At 38.6% G+C, this 16,504-nt stretch overlaps 1 protein-coding gene across 1 annotated transcript; it reads right to left on the reverse strand.

Annotated features, from left to right (window-relative positions):
* Nucleotides 1–586: 586 nt before the first annotated feature.
* LOC143878672 (protein NRT1/ PTR FAMILY 2.7-like) lies at nucleotides 587–5,920 on the reverse strand. The gene is made up of 4 exons (XM_077380925.1): nucleotides 5,795–5,920; nucleotides 5,406–5,623; nucleotides 2,915–3,459; nucleotides 587–1,595 (listed from the first exon to the last, which is right to left on the reverse strand). Exons 1-4 carry the CDS (start codon nucleotides 5,853–5,855, stop codon nucleotides 761–763), a joined length of 1,659 nt encoding a protein of 552 aa, XP_077237040.1. The 5' UTR covers nucleotides 5,856–5,920; the 3' UTR covers nucleotides 587–760.
* Nucleotides 5,921–16,504: the final 10,584 nt, after the last annotated feature.

Below are 16,504 nucleotides of genomic sequence, written 5' to 3' on the forward strand. Positions count from 1 at the left end.
CCACAAATATTTTTTCTGCTTCGACTACCACCCAATTGGCTTCAACTAATTGTTTTTTGGTTTGACTAAGACGTTTTGGCTTCGACTAAAATGTTGAATTCAAGTAACATATTCCAGTAAAATTCGGAACTCTTTTTTCCATTAGCCACAGTAACACAACAAAGATAATGAGATTTTGGATATTTGGAGGAGGAAAAAGAAAATGAGAAAGGGGCGTCTCTAGAGAACTCCTTCGACCCTCTCAGGACAAATGAGCAGATAGCCGGAGAAATGAAGATGTTTCGCCGGAGAAGAAAGCTTCTATCGCCGGAAAATTAGGCCGTTTCACACAAAATGGGTCGGAGTAAAACCTAGAAAGAAAGTGTAAAACCTGGAAGAAAAAGTAAAAGAGTAAAACTGTAAAACAAAGAAAAGAAAGATTAAAGTAAGCTTAGGGGTATTTTTGTCCTAAAAGATCCTTCTTTTAATAAAATAGCATTCTGTAAAGTTTTTTCAAAAGTCAACATTTTCTCGTCATTTTTTCAAATTTACAGCATGTAACAGTAATTTACCCTATCATTTACGAGGCTTTGTCATTTCCTAGACATACTCATTTACTAAATCTGACATTTCCAAAGCTTGAACTTTTGGACTTACAAGACACTACTCATTTCCAACACAATAAAAATATCTATAAAAGACATTAACTCTTAACATATTTCCATGGAATAAGCTTTCCATAGAATAAGCATTATCAAGAAGGAAAACTCTAGAAAGGACATTAGCTTTCAACATCCATAACGGGCTTCTGAACCTTCTGGTACTGGTAAAACCTCGCACACAAAATATAGTAACCCAAGTTAAACACCCCCACCACAGCTAACATCCAATAAACATTGTCTAATCTTGATTGGTTAATATTATCCGGCAACCATCCGGTAACCCTCCGAACCAAGTCGATGACCGCCGTACTGAGATAAAACCCGATCCCAACAAGCAATGCGATCATCCCAGTCCCCGTGCTACGCAACTTCACTGGAAATTCTTGGTAATACAAGGCCACTTGCCCCGGATAATGGAATGCCTCACCGGCACCAACTAGGGCGAGCTGGGGCACGAGCCATAGCGCCGACATGGGGACCACCAAACCACTGTGATCTTCCAAGTGGTGGGACCGGCCAATGTGGGTCCGCCTTGACTCAACTAGGGCGGAAACCGCCATGCTAACTATGTTTAGGACGTGGCCTAGGCCTACCCGTTGGAGTGGGGTCGGGTGTTGGCCAGTAAGATTGCGCCATGTCGGAATTAGAAAGCGATCGACGATCGAGAGTGAGACAGCTGTTGCGATAAAGACGAAGACGATCATGGACCCGGCGGGGATCGAAAAGTGGGACCGGCCGAGGTGTCGATCCATGGATAGAGCTTGGAGGATTGTTAAGTTGCTTTGAATGCCTATAGGTGTACTTAGTAGGATACCAGTGGACCAAAGTGGGAGGATTCTGATTAGGGTTTTCAGGTTTGCTACTTGTTCAACTGTGCAGAGTCTCCAAGGTTTTGCTATGGATCCGTCCAAGTGAGTGTCTCCTTCTGTTTTAGTGGCTGCACGGTTTAAGAAACTGTACAATCACAATGTTAGAAACTTCAATTAGGTTAAAGAGTGAAATAGCTAGTGTAAATTGGGGGAAAATGTAGGCGGAACAACACCCTCTAGTGTATTTATGATAGGGTTGCAACTTGCAGGGGCCATGCCAGAAATTCTGCACAAGGGGGGCAAAAATTATAGTAATTTTTTTCTCCAAACAAATGAAAGCAATATTATAGTAAAAGGGGGGGGGGGGGGGGGGTGCATATTTTAGAAGGAAAGGATATAAAAATGGTAAAATTAAAATTTTATACTTATTTTCTATCTTAGGGATGATTGGAAAGGGGGGCATATTTTTTTAAAAAAAGGGGTAAGTAAAAAGAAATATTAAAAAAATAAAGGAATATTTTTTTTCCCAAACAATTAAGGGGGGCAATTGTCCCCCTTCTCTTTCAAGTGCCATCGCCCCTGGCAACTTGGGTTGGGTTTTACCCAACCCGCATCAACCCCACCCGAAAAAACCATGAGCCGGGTTTAGGAATCTCGGATTTTTGAAAAAAATAAACCGACCCGACTCGAGATTTCTTCTAGGGTAGGGTAGGGTTTTTGAAAATCCGACCCGCCCGACCCGAGTTGCAACTCCAGTTTTTGTGCCCCTCACTTCCATAAGGACGATCATTTGAATTAACCCTAGTCACTCCATGCAACAACAATAATTTCTTTATCCTAGCGAGTCTTAAGGCAGATAGGTTTAATACTAAAGATTAAACAGTCATTTTCATGTAGGCATCGTTCTTAATGCAAATAGATTTAATACTAAACATTAATCATCATTTTAATGTAGGCATCGTGCATGTACACAATCGGAACTATAACAAACCAATGAAAGAGTTTTAAAAACAATGAGAATGATGTTTCTATCTTTATTTTCATCTAATGATCATATTACTGCTAATACATTCGGGTCTAGGGTAAAAATCTTCTTGAAAAAAAGTCTTCAGAGAATGAGTTTAACTCTTTTTTTTCATGATTTTCTTCTAGAATTAGAAAATTTCAAGCAATGACCAATGCCGGCAAAGTGTAAATTAGTCCCCCCACCCCCAGTGTAAATTCCTGGCTCCACCCCTGAGCTAAACCTATGAATTTTTTCACATGTAACACTTTATCATGGTAAAATTAATTTTCCGTTAAAATTTTTACCAGTTACCTGGCGTTGTTTCTTTCGACGTAATTAAATGGGTGTAAAACAAATCTGATGCCCATTTTTTCTACTTAAAATTGGGCGTAAATTTTGTTTTGCCCCAATTTTACATAGCGAGCTAAAGAATAAAATTTTATAAAAAAAATCCATACCGAAAGCTTGGGGTCAAAATCAGAGTCAAAGATTGGAGCTTCGCCTCCTCATTCTGCCCGTAGTAATAATCCTGGCTTTCATATGAAACCACCATCTTCCTCTTCCTAATTGCCGCAATAATTACTTGTAACAAGCCAGTGAACGGGCTTCCTTTGGGTTTAAGGTGGAGATAATAACGCTTTCCTAGCACAAAAATGGTTAGACCGACTGCGTTAGCAGCCGCACACAAACCAAATCCCCACCCCCAACTCACCTTGTCCTCAACATACACAATTCCAGTCGAAGAGGCAATGGTAGAGGCGTATGTGGTGAAATAGAACCAATTGAAGAAAATATCACGATCCTTGGATTTTTCAAACTGGTATGCCCCCATAAACACACTGTTGGAGCGGGTGCCCCCAATCCCTATAGCCACCAAAGCTAAAGCAGAATATAGGACTGTGAACTGGCTAGTCCCTGGTGCTTCACACATTTTAGATGCATCTGCACATGAAGGTGGCCTTAAGGATGATATTGTCGCCGTTAATGTTAATAGAATCGCTCCCTGTAAGTGCAAATTTAGAGTATGTTAATTTATTTAACCATCATATAACATAAGTTAGAAAGAACTTCATCTACATAGTGAGAGAATGTTTGCATAAAATCAGGTGGTTTGAGAAGAACTTGAGACTTGTCAATACTGCACTTATAGAAAAGTGGTTGTGAAGGTTTGGGGGGAAAGAGAGCGGCTCTTTTGTCAGTGGTAGAAAGCAAGTATGGACTACTAGTGGGTACTAGATCTCAAGTGATACTTATAGAAGTTTTGCTTTCACCCTTTGGAGATAACTTGAAGACCAAGCAAAAATTCTTGGAAGGTACTAGATTCAGAGCGTATAGAGGAGACAGTTAGATTTTGGATGGATAGGTGGTATTCTGGCATTCCACTTCTATTTCTTAATTTGTTCGTAGTGATATCCGATAAATAAGCAATGGTTGAAGATTGTTTTGAAATGATAGAAGGTCTTTTTTTTTACAAAGAGATCGACAAACGTTCTCTCTTTATTCAAATGCTTGAATTTAACTACATCAATAAGTCTCTGGGTATGACAAAAGGGTTTGGATTTGGAGCACTCAAGGGATTTTCAATGTAAAGTTCTTGTATATCCATATTGCCTCTAACTTATAGTCCTCTCATCTCTCCAAAGTATGGAGCATTCCAATCCCTCCTAGAGTTCGCCCTTTTCGGTGGAAAGCTCTAAAGGATAAGATCCTCACGGCTGATCATCTCTATAACCGCGATATGTGGATTATTGCTCATTGTGGCCCATTTATTTATTCATTGCCCCTTTGCTAGGAAAGTGTGGTGCTCATCTTGGACAAGTTTGGGATGTCCTAGGTTTTGCTAAAGAGATTGGTAGACTTCTTTGATAGTTGATACTCAGTTCCATGGCCATCAAAAGGAAGAATTTTATGGAGAATGACAATGTTAGTCTCGATTTGGGTCTTATGGAAGGAGAGAAATGAAAAGCTTTTCAAGAATCGATCCAAAGGCCCTCTTTTTACTTTCACCAAGATCATCTCCATTGTCATATCAGGTGAAGGCTCTATCTTCTTTCAAACTCTATTCTAGCTCAGATCTTAACAGAAGTTGGAAGGAGATATGCTAGGAAGGGGTAATTTCTCTTATTTGTGTTCCACCTAACCCCTAGAGACACAAGCTAAATTTTGATGGGTCTAGCTTCAGTAATCGTCCGGCTGGGTTGGACGGATTGCTTAGAGATGAGGAGGAAGAAACCATCTGGTGGGCACTCTCAGTCTCCATTGGGGTTAAGGATTCCAATGTGGTTGAGGTAAGAGCAGCGCTCCAAGACATCAGAATTATCGATTAAAGGATCCTGGACAGTTGAGTGTGACTCCATTAACACTATTAGATGGATGGATGGATGGTAGGAGGTTATATCCGTGGAGATTTGAAGATTTGATCAAAGAAATCCGTTACCGGGTGGAAGGTCACTCACTTCCTCCGCGATAGTTGGGATCGATGCTTTCTTTCTCTTCATTTCTGTATTCTTTAGTCAGAGTGTTTGGATCTAGGGAAATGAAAATTATGGAAAATAAAATTCCATCTTGCAGTTTTCCTTGAAAAACAAGAAAAAAAATTGACAGGAAAATTCCATGAAAAATGAGTTCATCAAACAGGAGAAAATTCATTTTCCATGGTATAAAATTGAGAAAAAAAATCCTTACATCCAAACAACGTCTCTCTCTCTCTCTCTCTCTCTCTCTCTCTCTCTCTCTCTCTCTCTCTCAATTAAAATTTTCTTTTATACTCACTTTCATGCAACATTTTCCATTGGGACAAAGAGATGTTATTTGAGATTTGAATCATGCAACTCGTGCCAATTAAAAAGAAAATTTTAGCACTTAAATTCAAAAAAGACCCCTAGTTTAAGTGGAAAAGTTTTCATAGAAAAATGGCCACCAACCAGTTAGTTTAATAATGGATATTACCAGCATGGAGATAAAGGTGCTAACGGAGATGACATGGAAGCAGCCGAAATAAGCGTCGGAAATTATGGCTCCGATGATGGGGGCAAGAAAGGTGCAACCATTGATTATGTTCGAAATTTGGGCAGCGTCAATGCTCTTCACGTTGAACTTCTGGATGAGATACACAACAAGGTTTCCATTTATGCTACCCGCAGCCAAAGTTAGTCCCGTCGTACTCCCTGGGTACAACAAAGCATATGAGAAAGAAAGAAACAAACAAACAAACAAATTGATGTAGGCCTCTTGTTTCCTCGTGGATTCAAGGGTTTTCATCGAAGAAAGACGGTGTTTTTCATTATAAATATAAGAAAGCAAGAAAGAAAGAGAGAGTGAAAGATAGAGTGAGAGACCTATGATGAAGGGGAAGGTGATCCAACCCCCTCGTGATTGCTGTGATTCTGGGGAGGCCATTTTTGAAGAAGAAGATAAGGATGCTAGAGCATGTGATCTCTTGTTGTATTACTACATATGATAATACTCTCATATATATATATATATATATATATATATATATATATATATATATATATATATATATATATATATATATATATATATAATATTGTGTTTGGTAAGATATTATCTGTATGAAATGATGCCATTTTTCTTTTTTTATTTCTCCATTATTCCTTTCGGGTAGTTGAATTGGGGTGAAGGGGCCACTACATTCCTCCATCTTCATTGAAGGCATAAGATAGATTTATTTGTAACCCTTTTATAATAATTAAGTAAAATCCCAAAATCCAATCTATGAAAACTCTCTAATACTGTAATGTCTATTACGGTCCTGAGTGGAGACCTGCCTAGGTATGAGACTTGGTGAGACCCATTTTAGTATGCGACAGGTTTAAAGGGCCTTGCCTAACGTGTTCAATCAGCTTTGGAGCTTTTGGCGTATTGGTAAGGTCACTAACATTTGGTATCAGAGCAGCCACCACATCTCGTGTTCGAGTCACGGAAGGGGCGACTTGTGGAGACGGCTACCTGAAAAAAAGGCCAGAGTGAAAGCCGTCACAGAGTGAGCCGCCGAGGACGGCGGATTTGGAAGCGTGGTGGTATGTTACGGTCCTGAGTGCTGGCCCGCCTAGGTATGGGTCTGCATGGGATCCAGCTTGGTATGGGACAGATTCAAAGGGCCTTTGCTTAACACGTTCCATCAGCTATGGAGCTTTTCGGGTATGTGGTAAGGTACCTAACACATGCCCCCTTTTGAAACCTTAGAGTTGACCATCTCCTTTGATCAGTGTGCCCAGTGTTCTCTCTTTGTTCACCCATGTACATGACTACAAAAAGAAAAAGAAAAAGAAAATCATGACCACTTAAAAAGTGTGCAGCCTTGTCGGAATACACACAGTAACGGCACTAATCTTACAAGTGAGTAGTCATAAATACAGTAGAGGGAGTGGCCCAGGGGAGAAAAGAGGCAGAATATATCATTTCCCAAAAAAACATATGGTTTCATGATTGTTGGTTTTGAGGGACCAATACTCCGACTCTGGGTCCTACGCGGCGGACTAAGGCCATGTTTGGCAACAACGAAAAAATTCCATGGAATATTTGTTTACCCAGCATGAAAGAAGCCATACAGAGCTAGTAATGTGAAACAACCAATTATGCCAAAAGCTTAAGCTGTGAGAGATGATGTTAATCATTTAGGGAAGTGATATATCCGCCCTCCACTGTTTTTTTTTACTTGGGACAGACATGGTCACGGTTCGGGACGTGACAGTTACCATGTGAAACAACCAATTACTCCAAAAGCTTAAGCTGTTAGGTAAGGGAGATTTGAGAGGAGGATGAGTAAGGATAGAATGAGATGAGGATAGAAATCACAGAAAAAAAATCCACGTTTTCATTTATTTTAACTGTTTTTCGAGCTTCTCTCTTGTTCTCCTCAATTATTACCCGTCAAATTTTTTTCATCGTTGCCAAACATGCCCCAAAGTATAGTGCCCATGAAATTCTTGTGAGTAGTCTTTGTCCCATGTCACTATGAAGGCTCTTCTATCACATCTATGACTTAAAAAATCAACTTTTTAGCTTTTCTTAGCGGACCACTAAAGACTCCTCTAGGGTTGGGCCCACCATTTTCCACCCTATTTTGATAAGGTGGGCCCCGCCAACTCCACTCGAACCTATGCAACATGTAGAATCCACAATTTTACACCTCATGTGTTTGATGGGGTGCGCCACTGTTTTACACCAAATAATGAAAGAATGCAAGCATAAAATACGTAGGGATTTCATTTCAAAAAAAAAATACGTAGGGATTTATATTTAGAAGATTTTTAGTAGCCTAGGGGTGTGCCGTGTGGCCATAACTAGAGGTAGGAAATTTTCATATTTGAGAATACTGTATCTTATCTACTCCGTCAGCTTAAAACACAGTGGGCCCACATTGTGTGGATGATCCAAAGCATTCATTTGATAGGCCTTCACATAGATAGGATGTGCCCAAAAAATCAGCTCCATAGGATCATCCCTACCCTTCGATTTGTAGAGGTTTAAATGGATGGGTATAAACCTTAACAAATCGGTCCATTTTTCACCTCCATAGTGTTGGATATTTTAATGCCTTAAAAGGCATGTTGACTTTTTATTTTATCAAAACTCAAACGTTTTTCTTGCTTTTATGATATTTTAATATTATATACGTTTTGCACAATTTAGATTGCTAATTTATTCACTCTTTAATATTTTTAATGATTCTTTTTTTTTAACCTTTTTGCCATGAAGAGAGAGACGCTGGCGATGGAAGAATAGTTGGCTATATACACTTCCTTTGTGTATACAACAAGTCATCTGTTTGATTCCTCTTGTGCATATACACATGCTCAAAACAGAACTTCTCTCTTGTTCTATCTATCCATTCTTATATACTTGTGATTTTTACAAGTTTAAAGCTTTCTTTGCAAGCCTTTATAAGATTATAATTTATTTGGGCAAATTTTCTGCATACAACCGTTGTTCGCTAGGTATGAGCCGGTGCGTGCACATCGTCAACGACAGGGAAAGTGGTGTTGTATCCTGGAGATAGGTCACAAGAGAACCCGATTGCATACCAAGCGTGGTGAGGGCGATAATTTATCTTAAGCATAGCGTTATTTCGTAATGTGCCTCTACCACTACACTCATTCCCTTCTCTTTCATATTTCCTATGATCTTTGCTTACAAATTTGTGTTTACATTCGGGATCATCAAAGGTAACACTTTCTTTATTTCATTTCAATTACATATATCACTAGTTTTGTTGAACTACTCTACTTGACCCCTAGATTATTTCTAACAATCTTAGCTAAACACCCCCACACATTAAGGTATTTAAGACTTGATTTTCTACCTTTCCATAACTCGAATGGAGTTCCATTTTCATTTTTATAGGGTATTTTGTTTAGTATATGACTAATCTCTCCATTTTTTACCTCCATAGTTTGAAGGGATAGGATGATCCTAAGGAGCTCAGTTTTTGGGCCCTATCCATGTGAGCGCCTAGCAAATGAATGCTTTAGATTATCCACACAATGTGGGCCCCCACTGTATTTTAAGCCGACGGAGTAGGTAAGTTATCTACACGATCGTGTAGATACACTTCTCTCTTTGTATTTTGTCGTGATTCCATATTCTAAAATGTGTTGCTTTCTAAAAGGACAATTATATATTTATCCCTGTTTTTTTACTTGGGACATTCCCCACTAGAATCAAAGAGCAGTCATAAATACACAATATCACTTCCCTTCTAAAGAGCAAGGTTTTAAATTTCGGTTTCAGGTAATTTCGCCCCTAACCGAAACCGAAATTTCGGCCGAAATCCCAAAATTTTGGCAAAAATTCGGTAGAAGCCTCGAAATGTCTTTTTTTGGGGCTGAAATTCTATAAATAAAAAATTACAAATTAATATTTTATTCGAAAATTTTGACGAAATTTCTGAAATTTGGTAAAATTCGGCAATTTCGGTTTCAGAACGTTTCGGTTTCGGTCCTGACCAAAATCCAAATTTTCGATTTTCGGCCGAAATTTAAAACCATGCTAAAAAGGGGTCGACTCATTTTATTCGATAAAAAATGCAGCCTAATAGTCTTTATAAAAACTCTTCTTTATTGTTATTTGGAAAATTATTTTAAAAAATGCAAAGTTTTGTTGAAATTGTGAATCAATGGTAGACTTTTTAAAATCATGAAAGAGGGGTTGGCAAGTACGGTCAGAGTGGTTTTAGGACAAGAATACTCTTCTTGCTTTTCCCTCCACCTTTTAGGCACTAATCCCAATGCACTTTCACCTACCCTTTTCACCTTTTATCTTGCCCTTCCCCAAGCCTTCTGAACGGTAAAAACGCCATTTCCATCGTCATTGCCATTTGAAAAAAAACTCCATTGCCATTAGAAAAAAACTTCATTGCCATTGCCATTTGAAAAAAACTCCATTGGTTCTCTTTAGTTTGCTTTGGGTGATAAACTTATGCTCGAGTAGGTCAATTGTCCTCAATTTGCTTAGGTTTTACATCTTCTTTGCATTTTTTTTTGTTTACAGTTATATGATTTATTTTCATCCTCTTTACAGTGCTCTCTTTGTTTGCTTACATGTTTGTTTTGACCTCTCTCTCTCTCTCTCTTTCTCTCTCTAGAGGAAAACCCGAATGGAGCTCATATCTATACAATCAGAACCACTAGTTACAAGGGCTCAAAATCAATTTTTAAATCTCGGAACCACTATTTATACCCCGGCACAACTATTTATTCCTCAAAACCAATCAATAGTGGTTCCTAGAGTAGACATAGCTGTTCTGAGTGTGTAAATACACTTTACACACTCATGACCCTATCTAATCAATAAGATGCACTATTTAAACACTAAGGACATCTATTTATATACTTGGAACCATTATTTCGACCTTTGAACTAGTAAATTATGGTTCCAAGAGATTAAATAGTGGTTCATACATTCTAATAGTATTTCCATGGTTCTAACCGTGATAAAAAATCAGATGCTTTGATTGAATACTCTTGGAACCTTTATTTAGACCTTGGAACCACTATTTTGATATTGGAACCACTCTTTTCATCATGGAACCACTCTTTTCATACTGGAACCACTTCGTTCGGAAGTCCGAATAACCCTTCGGACTTCCGACAGGAGTCCAATAGTTTGTGATGGAAGTGGTACCCAATCAAGAGTCCGCCAGAAACAATCGGAAGTCTGAGTCGGACTCCTGATTGGGTACCACTTACATCATAAACTACTGGACTCCTGTCGGAAGTCTGAAGGGTTATTCGGACTCCCGAACAAAGTGGTTCCAGTATGAAAAGAATGGTTCCAGTATGAAAAAAGGTGGTTCCATGATAAAAAGAGTGGTTCCGATATCAAAAGAGTGGCTCCATTATGAAAAGAGTGGTTCCAATATTAAAAGAGTGGTTCCAGTATGAAAAGAGTAGCTTTTGCATTATGAAAAGAGTGGTTCCAATATCAAAAAAGTGGTTCCAGTATGAAAAGAGTGGTTCCTAAGTCAGAAATAGTGGTTCCGTTTCCAAGATAATGGTTCCAAGATTTAAAAAAAGTGCTGCCAAAATCAAAATTGTGGTTCCAAAAGAAGAATTATAGTGGTTCCATGGTCTAAAATACTTATACCACCACAGAAATATATTATCACTGTCCAACACATGTACACCACCGGCAAAATATGGAAAGAGTGGTTTCATTATTATCCAAAGCAAAATAGAGGACAATGGACATACCAGAGCATAGGTTTATGGAAATGTTATCAGCACTACTGTATTTTGATGAGGGCACTCCTCACTTTATGAAAAGTACCATATGGCCCGCACCATAGGATGATCCAAACCGTCCATTAGATGGGCCACGGCCTAAATAGGTTGTGCCCCAAAAATCATTTCCATAAGCTGATCCCAACCCTCTAACATTCAGATCGGAGGGTTACGGTCAACCATGGAAATGATTTTTGGGGCACAACTTATTTAGGCTGGGGCCCATCTAATGGACGGTTTGGATCTCCTATGGTGCGGGCCATACCGTACTTTTAATAAAGTGAGGAGTGCCCTCATCAAAATACAGTAGTGCTGATAGCATTTTCCTAAGCTCGTCATCCAAAGCAAAATAAAGAGAACCAATAGAGTTTTTTTTCCTAATGGCAATGGCAATTGAGTTTTTTTCTAATAGCAATGGCAATGAGTACGGAGTTTTACCATTTGGAAGGCTTGGGGAAGAAGAAGATAAAAAGTGAAGGGTAGGTGAAATGGCATTGGGTTCCATGCCTAAAAGGTGGAGGGAAAAGCAAGAATGGTATTCTTGTCCTAAAACATATCTAACGCACTTGGCAGCCCCTCTGTCATGATTTTAAAAAGTCTACTCTTGATTCACAATTTCAGCAAAACTTTGCATTTTTTTAATAATTTTCCCTTGTTATTTTCAAAATGACATTTGAAAAGTACTTCCTTTAGTTATCGATTCTTTAATTGATTTTTCTTTTTTCTCTCTTCCACTTTATACAAATTTTCAATTTATTGGCATTTCTTTGCATCTCATGCGAGTAGGGGTGGCAACGGTTCAGTTTCGGCTCAGTTTGACCCCCAAACCGACCCGAACCATCCTACACTCCAAACCGAAACCGAACCGAACCGCATTGCTGAATGGCCAAACCGAACCAAACTGAACTGATTCAAGAATTTCGGTTTCGATTTGGTTTTTGGTTTCTCTCGGGGTGTAAAATAATTGGCCCCTTTCCATTCAAAACATGAGGTGAAAATGGTGGGCCCACCCTATTAATGGATCTGGTTGGCGTGGATGGGAATCACCTTATGAAAACATGGCTTTGGGTGGAAATGGTGAGCCCACTGATGGGAATAAAATGATGGGCCCCATCATACGCATGGGTTTATATTGGGCGCTACCATATAGAAAACATGAAATGTAAAATGTGAGGCCTCCCATGCTATGGCTGTAAAATGATGTGCTCACCTTAACAAGTGTGTAGTCTGTGTAGAGAACCGAATGAAATAGGCACCCCTTCAATTTTCAAATGCCACCCCAATCACTACTTTTAGTGTTTCGGTTCGGTTTCGGTTCGGCAAGGGTTCAAACCGAAACCGAACATTGGTTTGGTTCTACCGAACGGAAATTTGAATCGTTTTGATTTACCCAAACCGAAACCGAATTTTCGGTTCGGTTTCGGCCCGGTTTGGCCAATTTTGCCAGGCCTACATGCAAGGAAGTAAGAAATCTTTTTCCCATTCGGTTTATCTTTTTCTTTCATCTCACTCTGTTTCTTGGTGGTCTTCGGTAGTTCATCCCACCTTATCTCCCTGCCCATTGCTTCTTTGCCCTCTTACTTAAATGCATTATAAGTAATCTGGGCTCGTTAAATATGACGAAGGGTGAATGAATCATTAGATTAGAACTTAATGCACTTGTTGATAGGTTTTGAAAATGTGTGATATAGACATATATATGGGATTTGCTAGGGACCATCGCAGAAAAGCATTTTGGGGCAACAGAGATAGCAGCGACACAGGCTCACTTTTCAACAGATTTTGTCATATTAGAGAGAGTGCGTATGTGTGTGCGCGCTCGTTCATACACTGTTCCCGTGTTAATGTGCATAGTGACAGCCAACTTTTTCAGAGGCTCTAATATCAAGGGTGGCACCTGTATGGTACCCTACTGTAGGGGTGTGCACTATTCGGTTTTAACAGAACAAACCGACCGAACCGAATTATATTTCAGTTTCGGTTTTGGTTATTTTTATTTCGGTTTAGGTTTCGGTTAATAAATCTTGTGTTTTTCGGTTTCGGTTTCGGTTTAAACAACAAATTATTCGGTTAGACCGAAAAACCGAATTGTATCAGTTCAGTTGCACAAAAATCATTTCGGTTCTGCAGTCCAATAAATCAATAATGCTCTTGCATAAAATAATGCTCTTACACGTTACACATAACACCCCATTTTTTAATCTCACATACCATTATATATATATATATATATATATATATATATATATATATATATATATATATATATATATATATGAGAAAACGGTTCCTACACATATGTGTAGATAAGTTATCTACACACTAGCTTAAAATACAGTGGGGGCCACATTATTTGGGTGATCCAAACCATTCATTTTTAAGGCCCTCACATAGATAGGGTGTCCATAAAAAATCAGATCCATAGGATCATCCTAACCATTCGAACTGTGGAGGCAAAAAATGGACTAATTTGTGAAGGTTTAAAGACATCCATTTTACCTCCACAAATCGTAGGGTTGGGATGATCCTATGGATCTGATTTTTTGTAGACACCCTATCTATGTGAGGGCCTTTAAAATGGATGGCTTGGATCACCCAAACAATGTGGGCCCCACTGTATTTTAAGCTAGTGTGTAGAGAACTCTCTACACATATGTGTAGGAACCGTTTTCTCTATATATATATATATATATATATATATATATATAGGAGAATTTATATGATGGTTGGCCCTGAAAACACGTGAAGTCTTGGAAAACAGGTATGGCCCACTTTTTTTATGATCCAAACCGTTCATCTGTTTGGGCACAACGTAGATAGGTTGTGCCCCAAAAATCATTTCCATAGGATGATCCTAACCCACCGATTTGTAGAAGATTCCATAAATGGTTTTTGGAAATCTCCATATTCAGATCAGTTCAAATTGGAGGGTTAGGATCATCCAATGGAAATGATTTTTGGGGCACAACCTATTTATGTTGTGCCCAAACAGATGAACGGTTTGGATCATCAAAAAAAGTGGGCCATACCTGTTTTCCAAGACTTCACGTGTTTTCATGGCCACCCATCATATAAATTCTCTATATAGGGAAATGTTATCAGCACTACTGTATTTTGATGAAGGCACTCCTCACTTTATTAAAAGTATGGTATGGCCAGCACCATAGGATGATCCAAACCATCCCTGAGATGGGCCACAGCCTAAATAGGTTGTGCCCCAAAATTCATTTCCATAAGTTGATCCTAACCCTCCGATCTGAATGTTATTGGGTTGATCCTAACCATCTATAGATCGAAGAGTTAGGATCAACCTACGGAAATAATTTTTCAGGTATAACTTATTTAGTCTGTGGCCTATCTAATGGACGGTTTGGATCATCCTATGGTGCAGGCCATACCGTACTTTTAATAAAGTGAGGAGTGCCCTCATTAAAATATAGTAGTGCTGATAACATTTTCCTATATATATTTTCTTTCTTCTTTGTCTACTATAGAACTGACATCCGACAAGAGTACACCATTTGTTTATTATAACACCCCATTTTTTAATCTTGCATATTATTTTATATATATTCTTTGCTTCTTCTTTGTCAACTAAGAACTGACATCGGACAAGAGTACACCATTTGTATATTATAACACCCCATTTTTTAATCTTGCATATTATTTTATATATATTCTTTGTGTCTTCTTTGTCAACTAAGAACTGACATCTGACATAGAGAGGATAGAGGCAAGAGATTTTGAAATTCAATTTATCTACTATAATAGTATAATAAGCGGTAAGGGTTTTTTAGTGGTGACGGTTGCTTTTTTAGTGGTGACGGTTGCTGCCACGTGACACTCCTCTCTCTCTCTCTCTCTACACACCCAAGTATTACCAAATCCCTCTCTATGTACATAACGAAAGCCTTTATTCCCTCTCTATCTACACCACTCTTCATCCCTAAAAATCAGCCATTCCAGCTACTTTTATTGTCATTTTTTCCTTTATTCCTACACAACTCTTCATCTGTATTACCAAAGCCTTCCCTAAAAATCAGCCTCATCGATTATTTCTTCCAATTCCAGGCGTCACTTTTCCAATTTTCTTTTCATCCTTTAAATCAACAACGATCAATTTTTCTTCTCTTCCGGCCAAGAATCATCTCCTACTGGTATTGTAATAATACTTCAACTTGTTTTCTCATTCTCAACAGTCTACAGAAACAAATTCGGTTTCGGTTTCGGTTTCGGTTAATAATTTAAGCTAATCGAATTTATTTCGATTGTTAATTTTGGGGTTATTCTGTTCGGTTAAAACCGAATAAACACCCCTAGAACACGGGGTGCAACTTGCCACATAGGATCATTTTGAGAAAAGTACGGAATGTGGGTATTAATTACTAGGAATTACGGATTTCAGGCACGTGTTATATTAATCATCAAACGCGGGTGATTCTTCAAAAAATGGTGGAAAAAAGACCCCAATACCCTTCTGACATCAACATGAATCTCCTTGCAGGTTCCTTTTTTATTATAGAAAATCCCCCTGTATTTAATGCCTGTTAAATTGGCGAGCTTCACAAGACTTCTTTTTGTTCGTCTGAATATGTATTTGAACCGGGAGAACCTTGGGTTCGTTCTATCTTGGTTGTAGGAAATAACCAAAGACTGATAGATGCTTGACACGTGTTAAAAAAAAAAATTGGAACGCTAGAGCCTCTATACACAGCTGGTTTGGTTTGGATTTGAAATTTTCCTTTGAACCCAGAGTCCCTTGGGTTCTTTTAAATCTTGCCCGTCACCAATATGCATAAACAGTCGGATCCACAACACGTGGACATCAATATAGAACGGTGGTGTATTCTAAAGAGAGCGTCATCTCTCTAGATTTAAGGAAAAAACTACACCAGAAATTGAGAGAACGGCACCAGCTAATCATTTTGGTGAGGTGTTCAGCTAATCATTTCCGCTCGCGTACCACTTAATTCCGCCGGCGTACCCCTTAATTCCGCCGGCGTACACCTTATTTCCGCCGGTGTTCTCGATATTCCGGTGGCATAGTCTAGAATCTGACGACATTCTCAGCGAAAAGACATGTGAGAAATAATAAAATATTCAATAACGTAGCAGTTCTAAGCCAAAAGACACGTGAGAATAAATAAAATATTCAATAACATAGTCATTCTAAGCCAAAAAAGATGTGAGAAATAATAAAATATTTAATAACATAGCCGTTCTAAGCCAAAAGAGATGTGAGAAATAATCAAATATTCAATAATATAGCCGTTCTAAGCCAAAAGAGATGTGAGAAATAAT

Source organism: Tasmannia lanceolata, unplaced genomic scaffold (assembly GCF_043159265.1).
Source record: "Tasmannia lanceolata isolate RefF3 unplaced genomic scaffold, GAP_Taslan_0.1 ptg000006l, whole genome shotgun sequence".
In the NCBI taxonomy this organism is placed as follows: Eukaryota; Viridiplantae; Streptophyta; class Magnoliopsida; order Canellales; family Winteraceae; genus Tasmannia; species Tasmannia lanceolata.

Bases quoted from the DNA above. Each gene is read 5' to 3' on its own strand.
- LOC143878672 (XM_077380925.1), bottom strand. From the start codon at position 5,855: ATGGCCTCCCCAGAATCACAGCAATCACGAGGGGGTTGGATCACCTTC. The intron at 5,624-5,794 runs GTCTCTCACTCT...TGTTGTACCCAG, and splicing joins CACCTTCCCCTTCATCATAG to GGAGTACGACGGGACTAACT. The intron at 1,596-2,914 runs GTATGGATTTTT...GTGATTGTACAG, and splicing joins ATTTTGACCCCAAGCTTTCG to TTTCTTAAACCGTGCAGCCA.